The sequence below is a fragment of the Polypterus senegalus genome, chromosome 3, assembly GCF_016835505.1.
Source record: "Polypterus senegalus isolate Bchr_013 chromosome 3, ASM1683550v1, whole genome shotgun sequence".
Taxonomy (NCBI): Eukaryota; Metazoa; Chordata; class Cladistia; order Polypteriformes; family Polypteridae; genus Polypterus; species Polypterus senegalus.
Window position 1 is genome coordinate 235,033,645 of NC_053156.1, and position 26,005 is coordinate 235,059,649.

General features: G+C 34.0%; 1 protein-coding gene across 4 annotated transcripts in view; it reads right to left on the reverse strand.

Annotated features, from left to right (window-relative positions):
- The window catches only part of asxl2 (ASXL transcriptional regulator 2), a 291,665-nt gene that overhangs the window by 58,567 nt on the left and 207,093 nt on the right, over positions 1–26,005 (reverse strand). For 3 of the 4 annotated variants that reach the window (XM_039748788.1, XM_039748791.1, XM_039748790.1), the window contains exon 5: positions 3,688–3,806. In XM_039748788.1, the coding sequence (XP_039604722.1) occupies positions 3,688–3,806 (119 nt within the window). Of the gene's footprint in view, positions 1–3,687; positions 3,807–24,843; positions 24,948–26,005 lie in introns of those variants that run through there. The other variant, XM_039748792.1, reaches the window with a different exon arrangement.

Consider the following 26,005-nt stretch of genomic DNA (forward strand, 5'->3'; position numbering starts at 1 on the left):
CAGTCGAGGAACGCGCTTTATTCCGACTCTAACATTTTTGTAGCTGTGATGTGTGCATCAGTGTAATAGATGTACCAGGAAATCATGCATTGACAAAAGTTCCCGTTTGCTTGGAATTGAAAGTGTGATTAAATGCGTTATTTTTAACGCTTATGGAGTACATGCATCGAAGCTTCTCAACTGTGCTTGTGCTAAGAAAGGAAAATTTTAAAAATAACGTAACATGATTCTGCGTTAACCTAATATTTTTTCATACGTCCCAAACCAAGGAGATGGGAAGGTAAAATGAATCGAGTAGCGCGCGTACATAGTCAGTACATCCCTCTCGGGAATCGAACCTCGAATGTCGGCGTTAGAGGCGAAGACTCTACAATTGCGCCACCGCTTGTCTATGCTAAAGTATGTATTGTAGATCGGGCTATAGATATACATTTATATATATATACCCGTGTATCGCAGTGGAGAAGTAGAAGTTATGAAAAAGAAAAGGGAACATTTTAAAAATAACGTAACATGATTGTCAATATACAGTAATTGTTTTGTGAGTGTTATTGAATGTTGCTGTCATCAAGGATTTGATTATCATTATTTCTTTCAATCAGGCTCGTATTTGTACGATGTGTTCAAGTTACATTCCGTGTTTGTCAATCGTTGTAAAGATGACAGGTTTCATTCATCAAAAGGCTTTGCCTTTTATTAGTATAGATTCAATGTCAGTATAGTGTCTATCTAGTGTCCAAACCATACAAAAAGGCTAACTGCTGTCCTGCTGTATTGTGGCTGTTTTTCAAAATTCATAGCCGCCAAATCCGTATGCGGACAGATGATCCACTGTGGCAAACCCTAACGGGAGCAGCCGAAAGAAGAAGAAGATGATAGCCGCCATGCCAACAAACCTACATTTGGATTAAGGAGGTCCAATCAATGGATGAAAGAATTAGTCATTATAGACCAATTACTTCATACATTAGTAACTTGATTTTTTTTTTTTGATTTTTAATTGTCTAGATGGGATTGCTGCCTTGTTCCTGATGTTTGTAACATTGGCTCCAGCTTACTTCAAGTTTGAAATATACTAAGTACACCCACAAAAATAAATTAATGGATATTCTTTGCCTGTCATTTCTATATTAATCATAAGGAGCTCTACTGTTTTCTCTTAAAGGACAATTAATTCATTTTACACACTATCTTAACATCAAAAAAGGAACATACAACATTATGTGGTTTTGCTTATATAATCTTAAGTGGGCTGTTTAATAGGGAACCTAGTCACTTTGTAAAGCTGTATTATAAGAAAGATATATGTTTAGAGTAGCTATTAAGCTTGCATTGTTGTACTCTGGAAACATTTCTTAGTGATTTCAGTCCTTGACTGAATAACATCATGTAGACTTTTTAGCCATATATTCATGTAGCAAACCTCCAAGTACATCTGACTCCAAAGTTCTGCAATTGGACTGAGACCCACTGTACAGACCTTTGGAGTAAGCCAGTTACTCTCAGGTTCATGTAACCAACTTAAGATGATATGTGATTTGTGACATGGCACATTTTCCTACTGGAAAATACGGTCAATAAAGGGATGCACATGGTGATTAACAATGAATACTGTAAATGTATGATGCTCCACTGGAATTAAGCGGCCTAATGTAGGCCAAGAAAACACTCCCCTCCCTTGTTACCAACACAATTGTCTGTACAATTTATATAAGTCAAAATGGGTTCAAGGATTCTTGTTTCTTCTCTGGCTCTATCATCCTACTATTGCTCTTAAAAATTCAATCATAGTTTCACCTAACTCTTCTTAGCTGACAGGAGTGAACAGGAGCCAATGGCTTGGCATTTTGTTGCTGCTGTCCATCCTTCTCAGGGTCCAATGTATTGTGCATAGAGAGGTGCGCCTTTGTGCCCACTGCTATTGTAAAAAAGATTTCTAGAGCTTATGTGGCTGTTCTATTTGTTTGCAAAAATCTAGGTATGATGGCTCTCATTTACACAGAAAACTGTAGCTCAATTGATTATTTTTATTATATTATTCTCTGCAAACTACAGAGACGGTAAAATCATGAAATGCTAGGAGCACCACATTTGGCATCATTAATCATTTTATAAATTTAGCCACTTACATGTAGATCACACATCTTGTCTGTTGTAATGTTTGGTTAAACCTCACTGGGTTTTAAAAAAACCAAATGTGTGATGAATTTTTAAAATTACTATGCTTTAAAACTTATGCACATGTGGACATCAGTAGGGTGGCGTGGTGACATCACTGAAAGATTCTCATACTATTAGGAAATACAGTTTAAGGTAATAGGTGTATAAGGAGTACATCAGATAAGCTGATTTGTGTTTTCTGTTAATTTATGTGGAGTTATGTAGTGTAATGCAGTCTTGTTTATCATGATGCCAGGGAGTAGCAACATGTTGCATGTTGGTTGGACTTGCCAGTAAGAGTTTTGCTATACCTGTATTTTGTATACATTACAGTATTACTACTGATGCTATTACTACTACTATTGCCACCACCACCACTACTTGTCCATGTCTGTATTATACATTACTCAATGAACTCTCTATATGTAGCAATAATGTCCCTAAAAACCTACAAATATGGATGTATTAAGTTTCAGCTCAGTGATTGACTGTTTGGCGGAACAGCTATTTGAGTTAACAAAAATGGGTATACGTAATAAAGAGGGCACTCAATAATCATTTGTCTATTTACATACTATTATTATCACAGAGCTTTGCCAATCTGAAAATAATCAATGCTATGACATTTAAAAAATGCACATATTTACATAATTAGTTATACAAATTCTACATTTTATTTCTAAAGACCTTTTTTCTATATTCAAATTACTTAACTGATTAATTATATAAATATAACACCTTGTGTTTTTTATTTGCAAAAAATGTTTTGTATACATATACAGGTTTTTATAGTTATATCCAAAAAAGAATTCACTTTATATTTTATCCAAGTATAAGAACATTACTATTTATCTACAGTAACAAAAACAACTTCTTTTGCAAATTAAAACTCTGTAAATAGATTAACCTTTAGAAAACCTTAAAAGGCAATGCTTGCATATTTGTAATCAATTTTTATTTTTGGATACAGAGTATGCAGAATGTCTAACAAGGTGCAAATGCAATAAAATATATTATTAACCGTTTTGGTTTCACATTCAGGCTTATGTTCTTTAATAACCACACCATCTCCCTGTTCAAAATAGCATCTGGTGGCTGAAATGGCAGCATTTACTAAATTTGTTCTCTGAAACAACTTGTTCAAATCATGGTCACAGAGCTCATCCATGATGTTACTTCATGCAAGTGTGATTACACAAAATACATATTTAAAAAGCGCGCCTATACTTTTTGAAGTTTATTAATGTTAATATGCTGTCATAATAATAATTAAAACAAGCATATTTTAAACATTCTGCTTTTAATATAATGTTCACTACTACAACTGAGCAATGAATGAAATCATAATTAAAAGGTGAATTTTATTATTTTAGAGAATCAAAAAAAAATAAATTCAGTTATTGACAGAATAAGTGAATAAGCATTCAACCTTTGATTCTTTGTTTAACGTCTCATGCCTGTACCTATGTTGGAGCAAACGAATGGGCATATTTTCTCATAGAACAAAACAGTGCCATAAAAATGTACCTGTTTAAGTGCTTTTTTGCTGTGTTTCTGTGATGGGGAAATTACTTTACTTGCTGGGACAGAGGGTGATGGGCATCTGGACTGTGGTGAAGGAGGCTGAGACTGAAGTTTGGAGGGTACTGTAAGAGAAAAGTGTTGAATATGTTAACAAAGTAATCAGATCAAGCTGCACTATCAATAAGAAGAAAACAGCAGTAGTAACAAAAAGTGCTTCTTCTCAGTACAATTCTAAAATCAATGTATATAAACCTGAATTTCTGTCAGTCTGATAACGAATCACACGAAAACCATCACACCAATTTCTACAGTTTCCAGTAGTGTCTAATTTTGAATACAGACTAATAAAATTTTTGATTTTCTACATATAACATTCTAGAAAAGACTACAAACTGAGACCAACCTAACTAAATGTTACTGTCAGCTGAAATAACACTAAATTATTTGCTCTACATATCTGCTAGATGGCAGCAACAGGTCAACAGTGTTTCTTATTGAAACTGCTCAGAAGGAATGTTACTTTGTTTATTTAGAATCTATCTTATCTTATGTCTCATTCATTTTAATATTGTTAAAATGAATGGATACTAGACATTACAACCTTAGGAAGCAAGACCTGTGAGACGGTGACTTTTGCACATCACACCCTACTTACAAAAAATTTAAAACAAGTTCATGGACATCTAACCTCGCAGTTGTTGGAATGCTTTTGGCAGACACACTTCATGTACTACCAGCTAATATAAATGTTCTAGATGGCACGTGAACAACTAAGCGAAGAAGAGACAGCAGCGCATCAAAACGTGACACGAAAGCGTTAGAGAGAAAAGAAGGCAACAAAGGATGCACAAGAGAACAATAATAATCTATGTGCAAATTCAGAAAATAAGGAAAGTAATAATCAGCCCGGACATCCCGCGAGAGACACTTTAACGTCCCGCAAGACAAAGCAGTGAGACCAAAGTACAGCTGCTGTACAGGCTTTGAAATGATCAACGCACAGCGTGACAAGCAGAACACGCAGCACGGCCGGAGGAGTAGTAAGCAAACAGGTGATCCGTCTGCATCTCCGAAGTGTGCATTCAGGCACCCCCTTCACAAGTGGCAGTGATGCAAAGCGGCTGGCGCGTTGTGCACCCCGGGGTGGGCTTGTGAAGCGAGCAGGGGGCAAAGCCCCCTAGTATATACATAAATATACTTAAATAATAAAACATATTTTCTGGAATTGAATTTCTGTTTGTCTATTTAAGCACTATGTTAAAATCAACACACCTATTTAGACAATTTCTGGCAGTATTTAACTTTGAATATAGGCTAAAAAAATGTTTATATTTTTATGTATATATTTTTTCTTTAAAAAGCCTCATTTCCCCTTGGGGACAAATAAAGTTCTGTCTATCTATCAGTATCTAGAAAGAAAAAAAAATGAGCGTCACTAACTTAATTTTGCTAGACTATTGCATTGAGCACCTGATTGGAAACAAGTGTATACCAGCAGAGCACATCATGAGCAATTGTAACTAAACCAACTACAAAACATTAGCTGTCACTGACAGCTGCTTGGCTAAATACCCTCATCCTATACAAAACAACATTTATTAGGCAATTCCACACAAAATAAAACATTCTTACATGTGTGTCTCTTCCATATATGCTGAAATAAGACTATTAGCAGCTAGCCAGAGTAAGTAGATTAATCAAATTCAAATAAAAATTCAGTTGACCAAGTACTCCTGTATCTATAGAATGCATTTAAGCTTTGGTCTTGAGTAAAACATTCTGTATTGAACACAGATTATACATTTATATGATTGCATATGGTAATAGTTTTTCACCCAAGTAAACTAGCCTATTTGTTTTTGTAAAGTGAGGAGCAGCAAGACATGATGCTTTCTGTATTTTATCAGGGAACTTTAAAATATTTGTCTTCTGTATTTTCTGTTGCTTGTAATTGTGAACATTTCTTTGGAAATGTCATTAGATTGATCTGCATATTTTAGATTTTATCAAATGAAGGAATGAAAGCAGCTAAAGTGCACTTCAGTTGTTTTCATCATATTTACTTGACACAATAAACCACTATATTAAACAATTTTTTGTGGCTTTGCATCAAGATCATTTAGTCTTTATTTGGAGTAGATACCATTTGCTATGGTTAGGATTTTTTTAAATAAAATAATTTACAGCCTTACAAATTTAACCTACATCATTTTGGCAGTTGACAAGTTGAAGGCCCAATTCAAGTCTGTATACAAACATATAAAAGCACTAAGCATATAGTGGTCAACTAGTGCTATTAACTAGAACCAACATACAGTCCTATAATTTAATACAAAGTTCATGGCCTTACAAAGCTTTAGTTTGAGAAACTCTTATTTTAAACATACAGTATGTCTGTGTCATGCTCATTTTTCCCCCAAAATAACATATTGAAGGCGAATTAAATACTTCAAAGATCAAGATTTCAATAGTTATCAAAATATGTTACTCTTTAAATAAAAGATAGATCTTAGAGGGATAATATAACTTAAAGTTACTAATCACTAAAACGGTTTTACAGTGTCAAGTCTTTGAGGTACATCCCTTGACACCAGATGAAAGGTTTGGTAGTTGGTCCATAAGAAATTCTATTCAGATATATCAATGACTGCTGCCTGTTAGTGCTTTAAGGTCAGGCCTGTTCCCCAAACTAAATCTTAAGACAGCCATTTGGATTACTATGGGCAAGCACTAGTCAAAATGAATTTCCTGTACAGAACTAAATTAATTCTGATCTTGTTTCCAAGAATTATATATATATATATATATATATATATATATATATTTATATAAAATTCTTGGAAACAAGATCAGATGTTTTTTAGTGCCAAAGGATATTTTTTGCATTAAAATGTCATTATTCAATGGGCCTTGTAGTCTGATTGGTTGGGGCAGTTACGAAGACTAGCCTACACCGTACACTGTGTGCATGAGAGCTAACAACCAATGAATGGCCATGTGGAATCACAATTCATAAAATGAAGCAATGAGGAATAACAGAACATGGGTGTTTTGGACATCACAGATAGAAGAAAAGCTTGTATGTCTGATGCCTTGTGTTTTACATACCATGAAAGAAAGGTTAAAAAGAAAAAAAGGGCCAAGATTGCAGTTGAACTTGCCATACATGTTAAAATTTCATGCTGCACCGCCTCCATAGAACAGCAGGTCAGAAAAAGGGGTGAGCCCAGCTGTACTGGAAAGTCAGCACCAGTCTTGTAATTTGACATGCCCAATGATTTTAAGACATTTAAAATAACAGTGTGTTGCAAAAAGTTTGACAACATCAAGTGGGAAAATCTGATATATCTTAAAATTAGAAGCTGCATAATGTGCCTAAGTCGGTTTAGGGCTCACTCACGATGTCACGTCTGCGAAAATTAAAAGTTACTGGTTTAGTCAAAAACAGAGTAGGGAGAAAAGAGATAGAAAGGTTTTTAGTGTGAAAGTGAATAATCCATGCCATGTAAATGTGAGGAAAGAAAAAAGGACCATTATAATAATAAGGCAAGTAAAGATTTCTGATTTTGCCAACCTTGCTAGATCTCTTTATACCTCCACCACCTGTGCTTTGATGTCTCTCTATTATCATAAAAAAATCTTGGGAGACGAGACTTTTTATCCTGCGATGAAATGTGATCTTTTGAAGAGAATTTTTGGAATGATGTCCCACGAGACAGAGACTTTTAACATGAGATTCTTTCAAGTCACATCATACTTACAACCTTTAGAAGCAAGTCCCACGAGGCGGTGACTTTTGCCATTTGTTTCTTTCAAGTTACACCCTCCTTACAACCATTTTCAAACAAGACCACAGTCCTCTCACCTCTCAGTCTTGTGAATGCGTTTCTCAGACACACTTCTTCACTCTCAGCTCTTATAAATTTGAACGTTTTCCACACTTTAACTTCCCAATTAAAAAAGACATATCCAATCTTATTGAAGAATTTCATCACGAAGGGTTATCAACAGAAGAAATGAGTACCTGGGCAATCCTAGCACCTAGAAACGAGGAAGTCAAACGAATTTAATCCAAAAATGTCGATCGGTAACACGGCAAAATGGTTAAATACTTATCAATAGACTATGCTGAAACAGTTGGTGGGGATCGTGCAGAAGACGAAAAAAACAACTTACAATATCACAAAGAATATCTACAACCGTTAACACCGACCAGTCTTCCACCACATGAATTAGTGTTGAAAGAAGGATGTATCCAAGAAAGGTAATGTAGTACATCTCCCGCGGATAACATTAGACAACAAAGGAGATCCTGATATGCCATTTGTATTAAAATGTTAACAGTTTCCCGTTAGAATAGCTTTTGCAAAGACAATTAACAAATCTCAGAGCCAAACATTCAAAAAAGTCATTTTATTTAATAGAGAGAAAAAAACAAAAAGCAATCATGCGTAGTCATAGATCGCGTGGATGCAAATGTAACACTTCACATGAAAATTAAAATCTGCTTAAATTTTACATTCACATCCCCATAAGTGAGCGGCAAAATGGCAAAGAGGCTAGCGCGTAGTGATGGCCAGGGGGTTGGTGAGCAAAGCGAGCAGGGGGCAGAGCCCCCTAGTTTTTCAATAAAACTATGTATTAAAGACCTCAGGTATCCTGCACAGTCACTTTTCTCCTTTTTCCTTTCTGGCAACAGTACAGGTCCGTTAGCCCTGGCACCAGTAGATTCACAGACCATTTAAATTCACAGGTAATAAATAGGGTTACCCAAAAGCCATTCATGCTGACAACTGTATAATTGTTTTTTTTCATATGATTTATGTTGGTTTCAATGTTTGATTTTTGTCTGTTGTTGGTAAATTATTGATGTTATTAGTCTGTGGGAGACATTCAGACAAGAATTTCATTGAATTTTGTGCACAGTACAATAAACTTGAACTTGAAACAGTAGAGTGCACCTGGAAACTATGCTACGAGTAGTGAACACACAGTGGAAACTGATATTTGACAGGAAACACATTTAGAAATATTCTCTAAAAATTATAGACATTTATAAACAAGACATCTAAATTCTTGAAAATGCTTATTGCAAAAGTTAAATTACTGAGGCTTTGTTTTCTTTATTCTGATTAAGGGGTAAAATATCACTGCTCAAACCCTTCAAACTTTTACATCAATAGTTTCCCCTTTCAGCAATGCAATTTAAATTTCATTGTTAATTAACTATTCAACATTATTTTCTACAATAGAACAAGTTACTTTAAATGTTTATTATCTCCTCCATGTCAATATAAAATAATTAGAATGGTCAGTGTAAGTGCATAATAAAGAAAATAATATGTATAGCATCACTGGCCCAGAAATTGACTCGTCTAGTTAATGACACTAACAGATGACAACTCTAAAACTTAAAATACTTTAATTCTGAACAAATACTAGTTTAGAGGAAGGTGGCAGAGTGGGGTGGTGTTTAGTGTTGCTATTTAATAGATCTGGAGTACCACATTTGCACATTGTTGCTGTGTCTGTATAGGTTTTCCTCCTGTTACTCAGGCCTTCCTTTCATATCTCTAAAGACATGCAAGTGTCTACCAAGTGTGTGTGTGTGCATGTGTGTGTGTAGGCCCTGACATAGACTATCACCCTGACTAGGAAACATGTAACCTGTCATTACAATGAAATTAATTTAACTACTGTATATCTGACTGAAAACATAATAAGCAGGGTCTAGATTTAAGTTTGACTGTTCCAGAGATGCTATTTAATACCCTAAGCAACTTAGGCCTACCAATCTTTTTCTGTTGTAATTTTTGTTTTGATCATGCCCTGTGTTCTTTCTTCCTTACATTCTTCCATAATTTTGTAATAAAACAAGCCATGTCATGTCATAAAGAGTGACAGTTAGACATATAGTGTACTGAAATTGTGCTAATAATTTCCATACAAATATTAATATGCAATTTCATGAATTATTTAAACCAACAAACTAGCGAAATATGAAAAATACATTCAGTTTTACTTATGCCAATGGACTTATTTAAAATATACATTGGCAAATTCTAATCTAAAACAGCTATTCAAAAAACAAATCTCACATCTATTTACACCAATGCAGGTAGAGTTTTAAATTCAGAAATAAACACAAAGAACATTTTCTTGGTTCAGATGAAGTAACTAATTTATGCAAAAACCCAATCTTGAAAAGAATTAATGTCAAACACAATATAATTCTGACAGATACTGCTTGTTCATGTGCTTTAAATGGTAACCTAATCTTTCTTAGTGTACAGGCTTTTCTGAAAAGGAAAATGGCTAATACAGTTTAATACAGGCTAAGACCTGCTTCATACCAGTAAATGCTGGAATGGTGAACTACAGGAAAGAAGGTAAATCAAAACTCAGTTTGTTAGTTGTGATATAAAGTACAGGATATGTCTATTTAAACCTAATTTGAAACATCTGTGGGTTCTAGCTATAGAAGGGGAAATATTCAATTTTTGGAAAGTCTAAAGTCCATTGCCCGGAAAGATTTTGTGATCTTGTAATGTATAGGACATCTACATTTTGGTATATAAAACGCAGTCATCCTTTCATTAACTGAATTGGGTTTTAAGAGACCCTGAGAACTGGACCCTACTTCTGGCAGCAGAGTGTCTTTTGATTGCAGGCAATACTTAACCTCAGTTACTCAAACAATTACATTTTCAGGATAAGGAACAAAAACCTAAGAACTTGGAGAAAAGATGACAGAGACATATGGAAACATGTAAACTTGACAAGCTCCACAATGGCGTGACTAGACTGGGATGTGACTCCAGTAAAACTGGAGGTGTGCAGTAGTAGCTCTAAACACTGTGCCAACATGTTGCCCAGTACCCAAAACACTCACATGAAAAAATACATGCAAAGGCAATTTATAGGCAGTACCTACAGTATCTACTCATTTTTATATAATTAAGGGCCAATTGTTTCATTATGACAAAAGCTTTATAGAAATATACCAATGTGTTTTAAAGGCCTTAAAAATTAAATTAATGATCTCTGCATGTAAATTGATATCAAGTGGGTGATTTAACCAACTCAGCATGTATAACAAGCAGTCTGTGGAGTAGCAATTTAATTTCTAGTGTAAAAGGATTTTGCAGAGAAAGTTTACCATATTATTTCCTCCCACATTCCAAAAGACATGCAGGTTAGGTGGATTGGCGATTCTAAATTGGCCCTAGTGTGTGCTTGGTATGTGGGTGTGTTTGTGTGTGTCCTGCGGTGGGTTGGCACCCTGCCCAGGATTGGTTCCTGCCTTGTGCCCTGTGTTGGCTGGGATTGGCTCCGGCAGACCCCCGTGACCCTGTGTTCCTGTGTTCGGATCAGCGGGTTAGAAAATGGATGGATGGAGTTTACCATATTCTGTATTGTAAGCAACGGTAGCAGAACATTTTCACACTTTTCAAAATAATCCAATTAATTACATAAAATGCAAGATGATATTTCAGCTTGATCTTTAATTAAACCTATATGCAGCTATAATAAAATACACTACCACCCAGAATGTTCATATAGCAAATTAAATTGTAGCATCTCTCATTAGGAAATGAACCCTACCAATCATTTTGGTACTGGATGAAACATTTCACTGCAATCAATGGCTTTTGAAATTCAATGCATTAAGCAACTGGTAAAATTTGCCAATAATCATTAGTTTCCCACTGTTTTAAATTACCCTGTTACCATATAAATAATTCTGAAGCACATATATTTTGTTCTATTCTTAAGTATATGTCAATAATAACTTTTTTTCTGATTAATACTCTATGGCTATAACTTGAGCTTCACACCAAGAGTAAAAGTAAAATTAGAAGACTACTCCTTATTTGCCAGGCCTACATTTTGCAAAGCATTCTTGTAAAACATAAAAAAGGCAATACTCTTTACCAAGAAGATCTCACAAGAACCTGTGTACATGCATTCATGACTTGCATTCAGCATGTTTGCATCAAACAGTAATCATCCATCCATCCATCCATTATCCAACCCGCTATATCCTAACTACAGGGTCACGGGGGTCCGCTGGAGCCAATCCCAGCCAACACAGGGCGCAAGTCAGGTAACAAATCCCAGGCAGGGCGCCAACCCACCGCAGGGCACACACACACACACACCAATCACACACTAGGGACAATTTCAAATTGCCAATGCACCTAACCTGCATGTCTTTAGACTGTGGCAGGAAACCCACTAAGACACGGGAAGAGCATGCAAACTCCACGCAGGGAGGACCCAGGAAGCGAACTCAGGTCTCCTTACTACAAGGCAGCAGCGCTACCACTGCACCACCGTGCCGACAAACAGTAATCATTTTTCCTTATTTTGAAAAATAACAGAAGCAAGATATAAAGCATTTTTCCCTACAATACATCCATTTTCAGAGAGCAGGATTCTTGTCAATGTGCACAACTGCTTTGCTTTGTAGTCATGTAGAAGTAAGTCCCTGTCTTACGCTAGTGTTGGATGTCTGTTTACCTATAAACATGGTACTTTAACCACTTTGCATTCTTGACCTCCTCACCTCTGCTTTTACTATGATCTTGCATTACACTTTACTCGTGTACCCCTGCTAGCTCTGGTACCAATTCCTGTCTGTCTTGACTATGTCTCCATTTGCTCCCATTATCTGCCTCATTCACTCAATAATCTCAGAGTTCAAAGAGCCACCTGTCCACTCATCCACCATGTATACCCTAAGTCCAAAAATTAGTGCAGAGCCTGAGGATCAATAGATGGGATCTGATGCATAATTTTGTCTTTAAAGAAAAAAACATCAGCAAACCCGATATTTCACAAGACTGTAGGCATCATTTAAATCTCATCTTCATACAGTACATGGGTAACTTGAAGTTGTTGGAATACTGGTCATGACAAGTCAATATTCCTGATCCGTTTTGTGATGAATGATGGTTATTAAACACAGATGACATACAAAAACAAAATATTATTATAAAAATTGTCACATGAAGGAAACAACAATTTTAAATTTCTTGATTAATCTAAATATCAGTCTGGTCTCTCTATAATATTACAGTGACCACTTCATTACCTTTCATATTGGAGTGAACTTTGTTATCTCTCATGATGCCCACAAGAAAAAGCTTTTTCCATGCCTTCTGTTGCTAGACACATCTACCATACCATTGCTTGATGTTAATTCCATTTTTAGCACCTGAGGCCAATTCAGTTTTGAATGCAACATATTTAAATGAGTTTCTTGTAGTTTATTGTTCATGAATTGATTTAGTCAGATTTCCAAGTTTTTTGCTTTTGATAAATTGACATTAAACTATTTTTTTTTCTTTAATCAGGCCTTTTCCCCTGAACCTGACCACAACCTAGCTTACTCCTGTTACTGTGTTTTTATTCAGTACATACAGTGCTTCTTGTTCACCCTGTTACTATTTCATGTTCTCACTTAATTAACACCACAAGCAAATCTCATTTCTTTGTGCTTGGGTAAACCTGGAGGCCCAACCACAGGTAGCGTTTATGAGTTCAAATGGAGGTGAAAAATCCACATGGGGAAATATAAATTGTACAAAACTTATGAATGTACACATATTTTTGTAAAATACCACAATTTAACTTTTTCTTAGTTTTTTTGAGTGAACAGAACTAACCTTAGGTTATCAGCAGTTGCCACAAGTCCACGAACAAATGACTGAAACAACATGACATAAAAAAGGAGGAGAGCAGTAGATGTTATATGGATAACTTTGAATTTTAAAGGATAGCTGCCAGCATTGTTTCATCACTGCAGCCTTCAAATTGTACATGCATCCTTAATCAAAGGACATAGACACTGAGAAGCACTGTTAAAATACATAAGGGGTGCCCAAATTCTACTCTTTCTCAATTTTCATAAATGTAAGCAGTGCTGTAATGTGTTTTGTTTTGTTTTATCATGTGTAATTTGACTTTTGAAATTCTGCTTTAAATTACATATTATTTACAAGGCAGAAAGAAAATTCAAACACACTGCAGAGAAATGTAAAGTTGTCTTCTTTATTGTTGTAATTATAAACCAGAAGACTTCTATAAATCACAGACAGAAAGAGAGAGATAAGTAGGCTCCTAGACAGAAACAACAGTAATAAAGCTCAACCTCCCCTTAAGCTTGTTTTGCCTCAGTCTCTCCTCAAAGTACTATTTCTCATTAGCTTATTATTGTAATGTCATACCAGGTCATGCAGAGAAGAAGGCACAGTGACAGACTGAGTCTCTGGTTGGCATGAACATTTATTGCCTTCCCTTTGGATTCAGTAAAGAGATTTAGCATTTTAGAAGAATCTCTTAGGTGGTGTATATAGTACATATTGCTTTAATTATAAACTACAAGTAGAAATCTGATCACATAAATGTAACTACTTGCTGTAAAAAAGATGCTGATGAGTGCTGTGTGCCTGCATATCTACAAGGGGACACTTTGTGATTTGTACTCTGAGATGTCTCTGAAGAACCATGTCATGCCAGAATCAGCATGAACTTTGTCGATATTGTCCTGTTTAAGTCTCAGGGGGTGTGAAGGGGCTGTTTAATTGTTAATAAATAATAAAATAAAGTAAAAAAAAAAGTGATTTTTCAATACCAAAAAACAACATTTCTTTACTGTTGTATTACATTAAGTGTGCTTTTGGTTATTAATTACTCATTAACATTATGCACCAAAAACTGCAAGAGGTACTGTACATGATTTACCAATCATTATTAAAAATTGAACAGGAAATGTAAAAATAAATCAACTGGGCTGAATGAAACTAGGTACTAAATGTTTTCAGCATATGTGCATATGTTTTAATATCTTAAATGAGGTAGGGTAGTGGTTTCAGCTTTATTTTCTGTTCTTTTGCCAAAGCAAAATCCTAATTTTGCCAAAAAACAAATAGATTTTTTTGATTTTGATGCTTAAAGTTTGATACCTGATTTTTATATATATATATATATATATATATATATATATATATATATATATATATATATATATATGAATTTCCTACTGATCAGTCATTTGTGTTTCCCAAAAGTGGAAATATTTCTGCCACACAGAAACTCATCTTATACTATTAGAATGTGAAACATATTAAACAAGTCACAGAGAAAGTCACAGAGAAAAAGGTTGATTGCTGACTTACTATGAGCTCAACTTCTTCTAAATTATCCAGAAGATTTCAGCAGTGTGAATTCTCAGAAAAAGGAACCAGAGCCTATTGTACTCAACATTTTTGCTCATATATAACCTTTACAGGTCACTAGAGCTGTGGGTTGTTGTTGCTATGTCTTTTCACACTATGTTATTTTATAATTAATATTAAATAAGCATGAATTACCTTTGTGAACAAACTCACCAAGGATCCCCACTGTGTGGTTTCTGCTGCTTTTATTTATATTAATGTTGTTATTATTACAGAATTTCCACATATATTGTTTAAAATGTATGTTCCATGTAGAGAGGAACCAAAAAAAAAAATTCTAGCATAACTAGAATGGTTAAAGTAATTAATAATTGATCTCACATGAACTCAAACATAAAAAAAAATACATGGAAGTAATTACAAAAAAATCATACAAAAACATGATAAAGAATAACAATAAATTAGGCCAAATACCAGAAAACAAAACATGCTCAGTTTCCAGTGGCTGATGGGATTTTACTCCTGCTAGAGTGGTGTTTGCCATATCTAAATGAATATGTGTGTGCATGCATGCGTGCGTGCGTGCGTGTGTGCGTGTGTGTGTAAGAACTGCTGCAACCCTTCTATTGATGCTTTTTGTTTTACACAAAATAGCAAAACAACTTGTGCATTTGTTTTTATAACTCAAGCACAAGAAACAAAAAACGTAAGTGCAATAAAGACAAAATATGCTTTTTATTTTCGAAGTAAGCAAAGAATAATATCATCAGATTGGTAACCTGACTCCCTTCTGAATCTCATATGTCAGAAACACAGCTGTGTATAATTATAAGCAAGACTTCATTTGAATGATAAGTAGAATATTCTATTGTAAGAAATAGTCATTGTATTGAGTGATGACTAAGAAATCATTACATTTTAAGTAACAACCTCCTTTCCTCTTCCTTCAGAAGCTTGATTTCAAGACCATGATATCACTGGAAAAATCAGCTACTATGAAAACCAACAATTATAAGTTTCTATTGAATTGGAATCTTACAGTGGTTAAGCAATGGGAGTGATGAAAGGATTCCTAACAAAAAAACAGGGACATCTTAATCTCAATCTCAAATTTTACATGCACGTATAAATTATATATAAATATTTACACTTGTAAACTTGTCTTTGTTTAATTAATGTACTGTTTATTAGTTCTATTGCTTACATCTGTGTATGTTGCTCTATAATATTAATCATGCTGTAGTCAAGTGAAGCCAGAAGCATTGAAAATACCAAAGGAAGTCTTAACTTGTGGTCTTTGGTGTAGAACTGTATGATCTGCCCTTGCATCTCGTAGATTAGTGCTGTGTTCTTGTATTCTGACCTCATGCCTGACTTTTGAGTTTCTTTGTGTAGTTTACATGTTAGCTTATTTCACAACTCTTCACAGTAATTACAAATAAACACCGTTTCCTATCAAGGTGCTGGTGACAAATGTCAGAGAAGTTGTTAGGGTTACCTGACCCTCTAACTAAGAGAGAAAGGCCAGAAATGCCAAGAGTAGAAATTCTTCATTGTCCACCATACATAGTCCCAGGAGAAAACTTCTGGATCTGTGTTATCCCTTTGATAAGGCAAACTGAAGAGGATTTGCTGTGGAGACCTCATTCTCTGAGAGTAACAGATGTTTCAGGCGTGCAGTGACACCAGAGGCTCCTAGAGATAGTTCTAGCTAGACATTCCTAGAGCAAGTGGGTCTTGGAAATGGTTTTGCTGCTTTCTCTTTAGTAAACCTGTAATAGTAATTCAATTTAGAGAAAGAATTTCTAGTGAAACTAATATTAAAAAGAAATTTCATTTAGGAATCCTTTGCAATTTAGAAATCCCAATTAGAAATTCTAATTTTTTACTGAGCATATTTATTTAAGTTTTAATGAAAAACAAAGTTTCCCAATATTTATTAATAGATACATTAGTACCGTCCATATGACTATTTTGACATTATTTCAGAGACTGAGTTAGATAGGCTTACTTTAATTAACTGTTTATTGTTATTTTCTTCCAGCAATTTTTTATTTCTTTATTTACTTTCAAATACTTGTTAATTTAATGCTTATCAGGAATACATTTAGTAATTTTTACATTTCAAGTTACCCTAAAAAGAGATTATTAAGAGAAATGCATCTAATAATGCCCACATCATCACATCCACCTCATAGATTATTATTATTATCCAAAATCCACATCCTTTGTGCTTCAAAATGTGGTCCCAAAAGTATCCCTAGCCAACAGCTATGGCCGCTTTTTCCGAAGAACATTCTGTTAACTACGCTCATCCATCAAAAACACCTAAGATATCATTGTACTGTTCCAAATGATCAAAACCAACAATGACATTTTAAAACATATCACTTTACATTTTTACAAAGCTATGATTTCTAATTTATTGTATCTACTGACTTTTATCAACTTGAAACTATGCAGTCACTTAAAGAAGGAAGAAATAAATTTTTTAAGCAAAAAAAGTGCAATATGACAAAACTATGTAAGCTACTATCGCCTTTTAGAACACTGACAGATCACACCTCATCTTCCATACAGTAATATTGGATGTGCACACAAGGCCAGAGCTAAAAATATACAGGTCAAGATTTCAAAAACAAAAAGGATTTTACTCAATAAAAACACGTTTATAGCACAACATCACTGTTCTTTAGCATACTATGAAAAGAAAATTTAAAATACCTATTAATACAGTTTTTTAAAAATTGCAGTATGTACCATATGGGTAGACAATATTTGCTCCTCTCATATAAGGCTAACAGTACCTTCCATTACATGCATTTCAGAAGATCTTTAGTCTTTTTGTCCACTTCAAATACTACAGTAAATTGAACAGTGCAAGAATTGAGTATGTGAGATGAAGTTTAAAAGCTGCCTTGTTGACACTGCCTCAAGGAGTGAAAGGCCAGATGAGATAAAGAGAAAGACAGAGGGTTTCACATGAAACTACTGGAGTTGTGTTTGGATGAGTAGTGGTAAAAGGAACTGGCTGTTAGCAAGGGGGCCAAAGCCTGATTATTTATTCTGAAAAGGGCTACAGGATCATTTGTTTTGGCTTTGTTTATTTGCATCTTTGTTTACTCCCATGTTTCACCATTCCCTCATATTAAATAAAAGATTTATTTTTGTATATCTTTGTCTTTTAGCAATATTCTGTCTACATTCTGTCTACAAGGGTCACAGCATTATTGCCAAAGTACTGTTACAGCTGAAGCAAACAAATGATGTTATTTGCAATGCCGCTAAAGTAAATTTCTACTTATAAATTACAAGTTGTGTAATTTAAATGTCCAACTTGAATCATAAAAAAATACAATATAGTGTTCTGTGATCAATAATTCAGCAAATCAAATATAAAACCTGCCCTTTTAAGTATGAATTGTTTTGTAGCATTCTTCATAATTAGAATATGCAGACAACCAAAGCTAAAGTCTAAATTAAATACAAAGTTGTCCAAATTAAAATATACAGAGTAGCAATTTATGAAATACCGTATAGTGTTTATGAATCTGTGTAAGTACTGAGCCTGCCCGCAGACAATACTGTATAAAAAACTGAACTAAACATGGAAGCAATGCCAAGAGGTTACTAAAATAGTAAGTAATTACATCTCATCTCTAGTAATCATGAAAATTCTAAGTATGCACAAGATTTCCAAAAAATAGTGGGCTAGAAAGATAATTCATTATATCACAAGTTTACACAACCTTTATCCACCAATTCATTGAGTTTTGAAGCAGTGAAGCAAAAACATCCAACATACTTTACACTGAAGGATTATAAATGTATAGTCTTTTAGAGCAGAGGATGCTGCACTAATTGTTGCTTATTGTTTTTAGTAACTTCTAATATGAAACATATTATTAAACATTGAAAGCACGGTGTAACAAGTGTGTTTATTCAAACATTTTTTATAACATGCTTGTTTGCTTTCAGAGTGCAGCAGAGGATCTAGAGTTTCATATTTAGGTGTTTCAACAGACAGTCTTCCTCACAGGCTTGGTTTTAGGCCAAGGATAAGTCTGCGAGTTTGACATGTTGTCAGCATCAATCACAAACCATAATTAAATGTTTTGAAAAGGAACATTGAAGAAAGAGACCCTATTCACACTGGAATTTTCAAAAACATTTTTGCATTTCTTGGCAATACAATGGTTTTATCTATTTGGTCACAGATATTTTTCATTTTTGAGGATTAACATTTTAAATACATTTTTGTGAGAGAAATCATCATAAAACAATATGAACAGATTTATCCAAATTTACATTTCTAGTGATCGATGGTTCATGAAAACACAGTACCCTGGTCCTGCTATTTTTACACTTTTCCATCATTGCAAAGGAAATTTATAGGTTACCAGTATTATTGTTAGCAAAAGACAATATATTATGACTCTGACTTGAAAGAAGCTTCTTACAGTGAACACATGATGACAATGCAGAACATTTCAGCAACAATTTCTCAAGAATCTAAAAGTAGGCTCCTCAATATGTCTTGAAATGTTTAGAGTCAACTAACAATTCTGCCTTTATGATATTAAATCATAAATGACTTTGCCCCCCTTTAACTTACCTCAATTATTAATGCCCAGGCGTCAGGGTCCTCATTTCTAAAACTTTATGTGGATTTGATCGTGAAAATATGTGCACACCAAAAACAGGAAAATGTGTATGCAAAAAGAAAAAACATCAGATTTATAAACACCTGGCATATGCACATTTTTATGTAATTTACTTTTATAAATCACAATCATATATTAAATGTGCATTTATGAACAGGCCTCAATGCTAATCAACATCTTACATGTGCAATCACAATACTGCAGACATTCATTCAATAATAGAGCAGCCTCCTTCCTGAAGAGTCAAGACCCCGCCAACTGCATTTATCAGCATCTGACTGCGCTCCACACCTGAGCATGCAAGATCATGCACACCATTATAGCGCCTCTCCTATAAATATATATAGATTATTATTATATAACGATACTTTATCCATTAACTTCCTAACCCAGTCTGTGTATTTCAGGGTAACAGATTCGGACAGGAAATTATGTCATTGTAAGGAACTCTCATATACAAATACAACACTTTAAAAGATGTCAGTCATCTTAATCATCCATCCATTATCCAACCCGCTATATCCTAACTACAGGGTCACAGGGGTCTGCTGGAGCCAATCCCAGCCGACACAGAGTGCAAGGCAGGAAACAAACCCCAGGCAGGGCACCAGCCCACCAAGCACATGCTAGGGACAATTTAGCCAATGCACTTAGCCTGCATGTCTTTGGACTGTGGGAGGACACCGGGAGAACATGCAAACTTCACACAAGAAGGACCTGGGAAGTGAACCCGGGTCTTCTTACTGCGAGGCAACAGAGCTACCACTGCACCACCATGCCGCCCTCATCTTAATCATGCCTTCACATTTTGCCTAGGTAAATGTGATTTACACTTTGTATTAAATTGCTAGTGAATGTACCATATTTTAACAAGGGACACTGACTTATTTAAAAGTAGGTACTCCTTAGATAAAATGGGGTTTCAAATCATGGGTATTATTGCATAAATGTGCGCAGGAAAACATATCAAAGTGGATGGCAGAAAGAAGGTAATCCACTACGAAAATAACAGTCAGTGGCTAGAATCTTAAAATCTCACATCTGCTTCACCAATTTCTTCTAAAAGACAACTTAATAAATAAAAGGATTACCATCACCTGTCAAAAATATACAACAATATTTCTATGTTGTGTATTATCAGAAACCACGCAAAACCCAGCCATTCTTTAATTAAGTAAGTAAAAGAATCTCTGCACACTCTTGAAATACTACTCTCAAATAATGCTTCAAAGTCTGTCTATTTTCTGTCATTTTTCAGATGACAAATGTAGTCAGGAAAAAAGAAAAAAAAGGCAGGTAGCCAACAAATGCTGACTGTTTACTCAAATGAAAGATTTTTTTGCTTCTGGCTACATGACACTGTGTGCTGTTGGGCTGTCGGAGGAAACCTGTGTCAATACAGAGAGAAAATGCAAAGAACTGAAACATAAGATGGCAATTTCTCAGTTGGAGATCAGTGGTTTGATCACAGAGGAATGTTTTTCTTTTATATACTGCCTGTGGAATTAATCCTAACAGAAATCTACACAAGTAAAGTAGAATCACTGGCTAAATTAAATAAAAAAAAGACTATGCAGGAGCATTTATCAAATGAGTGCTCAGAGTATGTTTGCTTAATTATTAGTGCTCTACTCCCATTTAAAAAAAAAATGCAACATGCTCTACTCTTACCCTTTGATGCTGCAGTGTCCGAAGATTACTAATATTGTAGGACAGTAATGCACGTCAAGTGCTTAACTGTTTAATAATGTAAAAGAATACAGCATTTTAATATTATTGATTTATAATACTGTTAAATGAAGAATTCACTACTATTAACACCAGACCTAGGAGAAAAAATAACCTAAAATAAAAAAAAAAGACTAAGCTGGTAGAAAACTAGGAGACCGAAAATTTTACTTAGTGTTAAGCGTGCAAATTTTGAATGTTATTCTTATATTTAAACAGTGACTTTTCTAACGGACTCCGACAGTGGCTATTATGCAACAAATATTTCTCCTTGCTTTTTAAAAATGATTCATTCTTTTTAATAGTTGTATGTAGCACTACAAAACACAATAGTAATAGCTGCATTAACAGAATCTACATTGTAGATTAGGATTTTTGACACACATAGATTAGAAGGACTAGACCGGTGGTTCTCAAGTTCAATTCTAGTGCAAGCCTTGTGGCTACACCATCCATTTTCACAAATTAATGAATCATTAATTGTTCAATTAGCTAGCCTTATGTCTTCTCTTATTTTGCATTCAGAAATTATTTTAATGTTTAGGAAAAAATCTGAAATTTGTATTCTTGCCATAACTCTAAATGCAGTATTTTTTTATTTTCTTTTTAATTCCATATTCTTAATGTCATTAACTGAATCTAAATACTAAGGATTAGTGATGATACAGCTGCAAATGATACTGACTACTAAAAGCTTGCAGCTACTTCAGTGTCATATTCTGTTATGTGCTAATTAGTAAGAAAACACCAAAACCACTCGTTCTCCATTTCAGTCATGTGAACCACTATGGGTGCAAATGTTCATTCTAATCAACGTCTGCTTTTAACTGGACTCCTACTTTCCTACTATTTTCTAATTTTCTATCTTTTTTGTGTCAATACAAAAACTACAAACAGTGTTTGCTAAATATTTATTGAATTGTAGGAAGTTTATATGTTTACACTGCATATCACACAAGTGAATATGACACTGAAGCAGCTGCTCCCCTTTAGCATTCAGGGTTGTCTTGTACTGATATCTGCGTTACTCATGACTGTCGGAATCTGGATACAATCAAGGGAACAACCTCCACAAGAAAGATTAATTAAAATGAAAATGGTAAAAGACATTTGAGTGTTTAAAACATAAAAATTTCTAAATTTCATTTAAACGTAAATATTTAATAGTGCGCTTTTCTGAATGCAAAACAAGAGGAGAAAAATGCTAGGTAATTAAACAATTAGAAATAACAGTCACTCTTTGATTTTTGAAACTCAATGCAATAAAAACCTGCAGCCACAGGTTTTACAAACTATTAGAATAAACTGAGAATGTGGAAAGCTGCAAATTATAAAAAAAAAAAAAAGAATAACAAGAGGAGCAGAAAGTGGTTGTGGTGAAGTACTGAGTACAAAAGGTCACAGCAAACAATCCACCAATAGCACAAGCAATTATTAAAAAAAAAGTACAATGGAAGAAATAATATAATAGAATGGCAGACAATAGTATATATTTGGATCTACTTCCAGGCACAATACATTTTAGGAATTATTCCAAATCAGAAAAATATTGTAAGACTGTAACTTAACTGAACATTTCAGAAAAAAATCCAGACACAAACCACAGTGAATTAAACGAACCTTGAGTGGATTTACATGACTTAGAAGTAAAGTGTATGTTTAATTTTCCAATAACGTTTCACAAAGATATTGTTTTATAATTTTAATGCACAGAAATTCAATTTACTAAGTAAAGGAATGTATAGTAAAACAAATATTAAAAAGAATTTAGAAATCCTTTGCAATTTAGGAATCTCGATTAGCAATTGGGCTGAGTAACTTTTTTTTACTGAGTATATTTATTTAAGTTTTAATGAAAAACAAAGTTTCCCAATATTTATTAATAACTACATTAATACCATCCATATGACTATGTTGACATTATTTCAAAGACTAAGTTAGATAGGCTTACTTTAATTAACTGCTTTATTGTTAATTTCTTCCAGCAATTTTGCATTTCTTTATTTACTGTCACATACTTGTTAATTTAATGCTCATCAGGAATATATTTAGTAATTTTTCAATTTCAACTTACCCTGACAAGAGATTAAGAAAAATGCATCTAACAATGCCCACATCATCACATCCACTTCATAGATTATTATTATTACATTATATTAACCCTCCAAAATCCACATCCGTTGTGCTTCAAAATGATGTGGTCCCCATGGTTCTGTTAACTAAGTTCATCCACCAAAAACACCTAAGATATCAATGTACTGTTCTAAATTCTCAAAATCAACAATGACATTTTAAATTATATCACTTTACATTTTTGCAAAGCTATGATTTCTAAATCTATTGAATCTACTGACTTTTATCAACTTGAAATTATTCAATCACATTAAACAAGGAAGAAACACATTTTTTAAGCAAAACAAAGTCCAATATGACAAACATGTGTAAGCTACTATCGCCTTTTAGAACACTGACAGATCACACCTCATTTGCCATACAATAATGTTGGATGTGCACATAAGGCCAGAGTAAAAAATATACAGGTCAAGATTTCAGAAACAAATAGGATTTTAATATTACTCAATAAAAACATGTTTGTAGCACAATATCGCTGTTCTTTAGCATACTATGAAAAGAAAATTTTAATACAATTTTTAAAAATTGTAGTATTTACCATATGGGTAGGCATACAACCTTTGTCCCTTAAGTATAAGGCTAACAGTACCTTCAATTACATGAATTTCAGAAGATCTTTATTCTTTTTGTCCACTTCAAATACTACAATATATTGAATAGTGGAAGAACATGCAAAGAGAATTGAGAATGTGTGTTTCTTTAATTTTTTCCTCCATATGGCAATACAGAAAAAGAAAAACCTAATTACTTTTGTTAATTTTGCCTACACATGAACATTAACACTTGATGCTAGTGTGCAGGAAAATTTAAGGAAAGTGAATGCAGGGCTTAAATGTAGTTAACCAGCCGATACTAACATTTCTAATTCTGAACACATTTCACATTGCTTTCTCACAGCCAACTAGTTATCAGGCTTCACCAAAACTTTAAACAATTATATATGCAAAAGTTTACTTCCCATTTCTGTGTTAGAATTTTATTATAAATTCAAGGCAAATAAATATGTATTATATTTTTTAGTTTAAAAAAAAAAAAAACTACAACAATATATGATATCAGCATTTATTTTAGAAAATGACAATTCAACTTGAATTATCCTGCACTTATACTACTTATTTTGAAGCTGGCTTTTTTTTCAATAAGCATCCATTCCCCATCAGACAAACCTGAAAAAGTAGTTGACAGAAAAACTAATAAGGTACTTCTTGGGCCTCATAATAAACCTGAGCACCAAGGCAAACCCATTGCTAATGGTTTAGTTGATTAAATTTTAAACAATAATATAGGCTTTGCAAATGCATAATTAAGTTAATTTATTTAGCAAACATATCTGACATGACATTAATAAAGATTTTGATACTTCAATGGAAAAACAAGATTACAATTGTAACTCAAGTTGTTTTTCTTCTTTCTAAAGAGCAAATTATTAAACATCTTCTGACAGCACTTACAAGGAAGTAGATCTCGACCTTGTTTCCTCTGAAGCATTTTCTCAAACTTCATTTTGCTGGTCAGAGGGACTGACACCTCCAAATGACAGCTCACACAGAGATTACTCTAGTACACTCTCTCTCTCTATATATATATATATATATATATATATATATATATATGAAATATTATTTTGAGCAAGCTGATCCCCTGGTACTTTTATATTAAGTTAAATGTTTTCTTCACAGTCTCTGTTTCATTTGTGCATACTGTATAAGGAAGTGGTGACAGATGTTATCTGAAAACTACTTCCTGTTTCTGGATACATATGTGAACAAAAATGACATCATAGATTGCAGCCTACTTAAAAAATGTGCTTTATATGCATACAACCAAAAAAAAAGTGAAGTGTGCATTTTCTTTTAAGATACAAATTATGATGGATAAAAAAGACATGCCAGCTAGACTAATGAAATAAATGATAAGAAAACAAATTACATCTGTAACACATTCATGTCGCAAGAAGTAGCTTCGACATTGATATGAAGATATTCCTCTTTTGAAATGAAAGTCTGTATTTTGCATTATCTAACCACAAATAGACTTCTGATAACCATTTTCTAATACGGCACAAAGGCATGCATCGTTGTCTAAAGGCAGGTCCCTTTTTCATTCACACAAAAGGCAGACAGTCAGTTCTTGGGCCTTAGACAAAGTAAAATTACAGAAGTCATACTAAATTACATTAAGTAAATAATCTTTGTGAATAAATGTAATATTGTATATGAAGGTTGATAAAAATATGTAAATCATTGCAATAGAACAGTTGAGGTCATATACAGTGGAACCTTAGGTCACAACTGTAATTCGTTCCAAAACTCCGGTCACAACCCGATTTGGTCGTGACCCGAAATAATTTCCCCCATAGGATTGTATGTAAATACAAATAATCCGTTCCGGACCGTACTTTTTTTAAAAGATTTTTAAGCACAAAAATAGTTAATTATACCATAGAATGCACAGTGTAATAGTAAAGTAAATGTAGAAACATTGAATAACACTGAGAAAACCTTGAGTAGTGAAATCTAACATTGCAAGAGTTCACGCTATAGCCTTACGAACCGCCCTCTGTAAACACTTTTTTAATGAGTTTTAAGCACAGGGGAAAAAATGAACATTTGA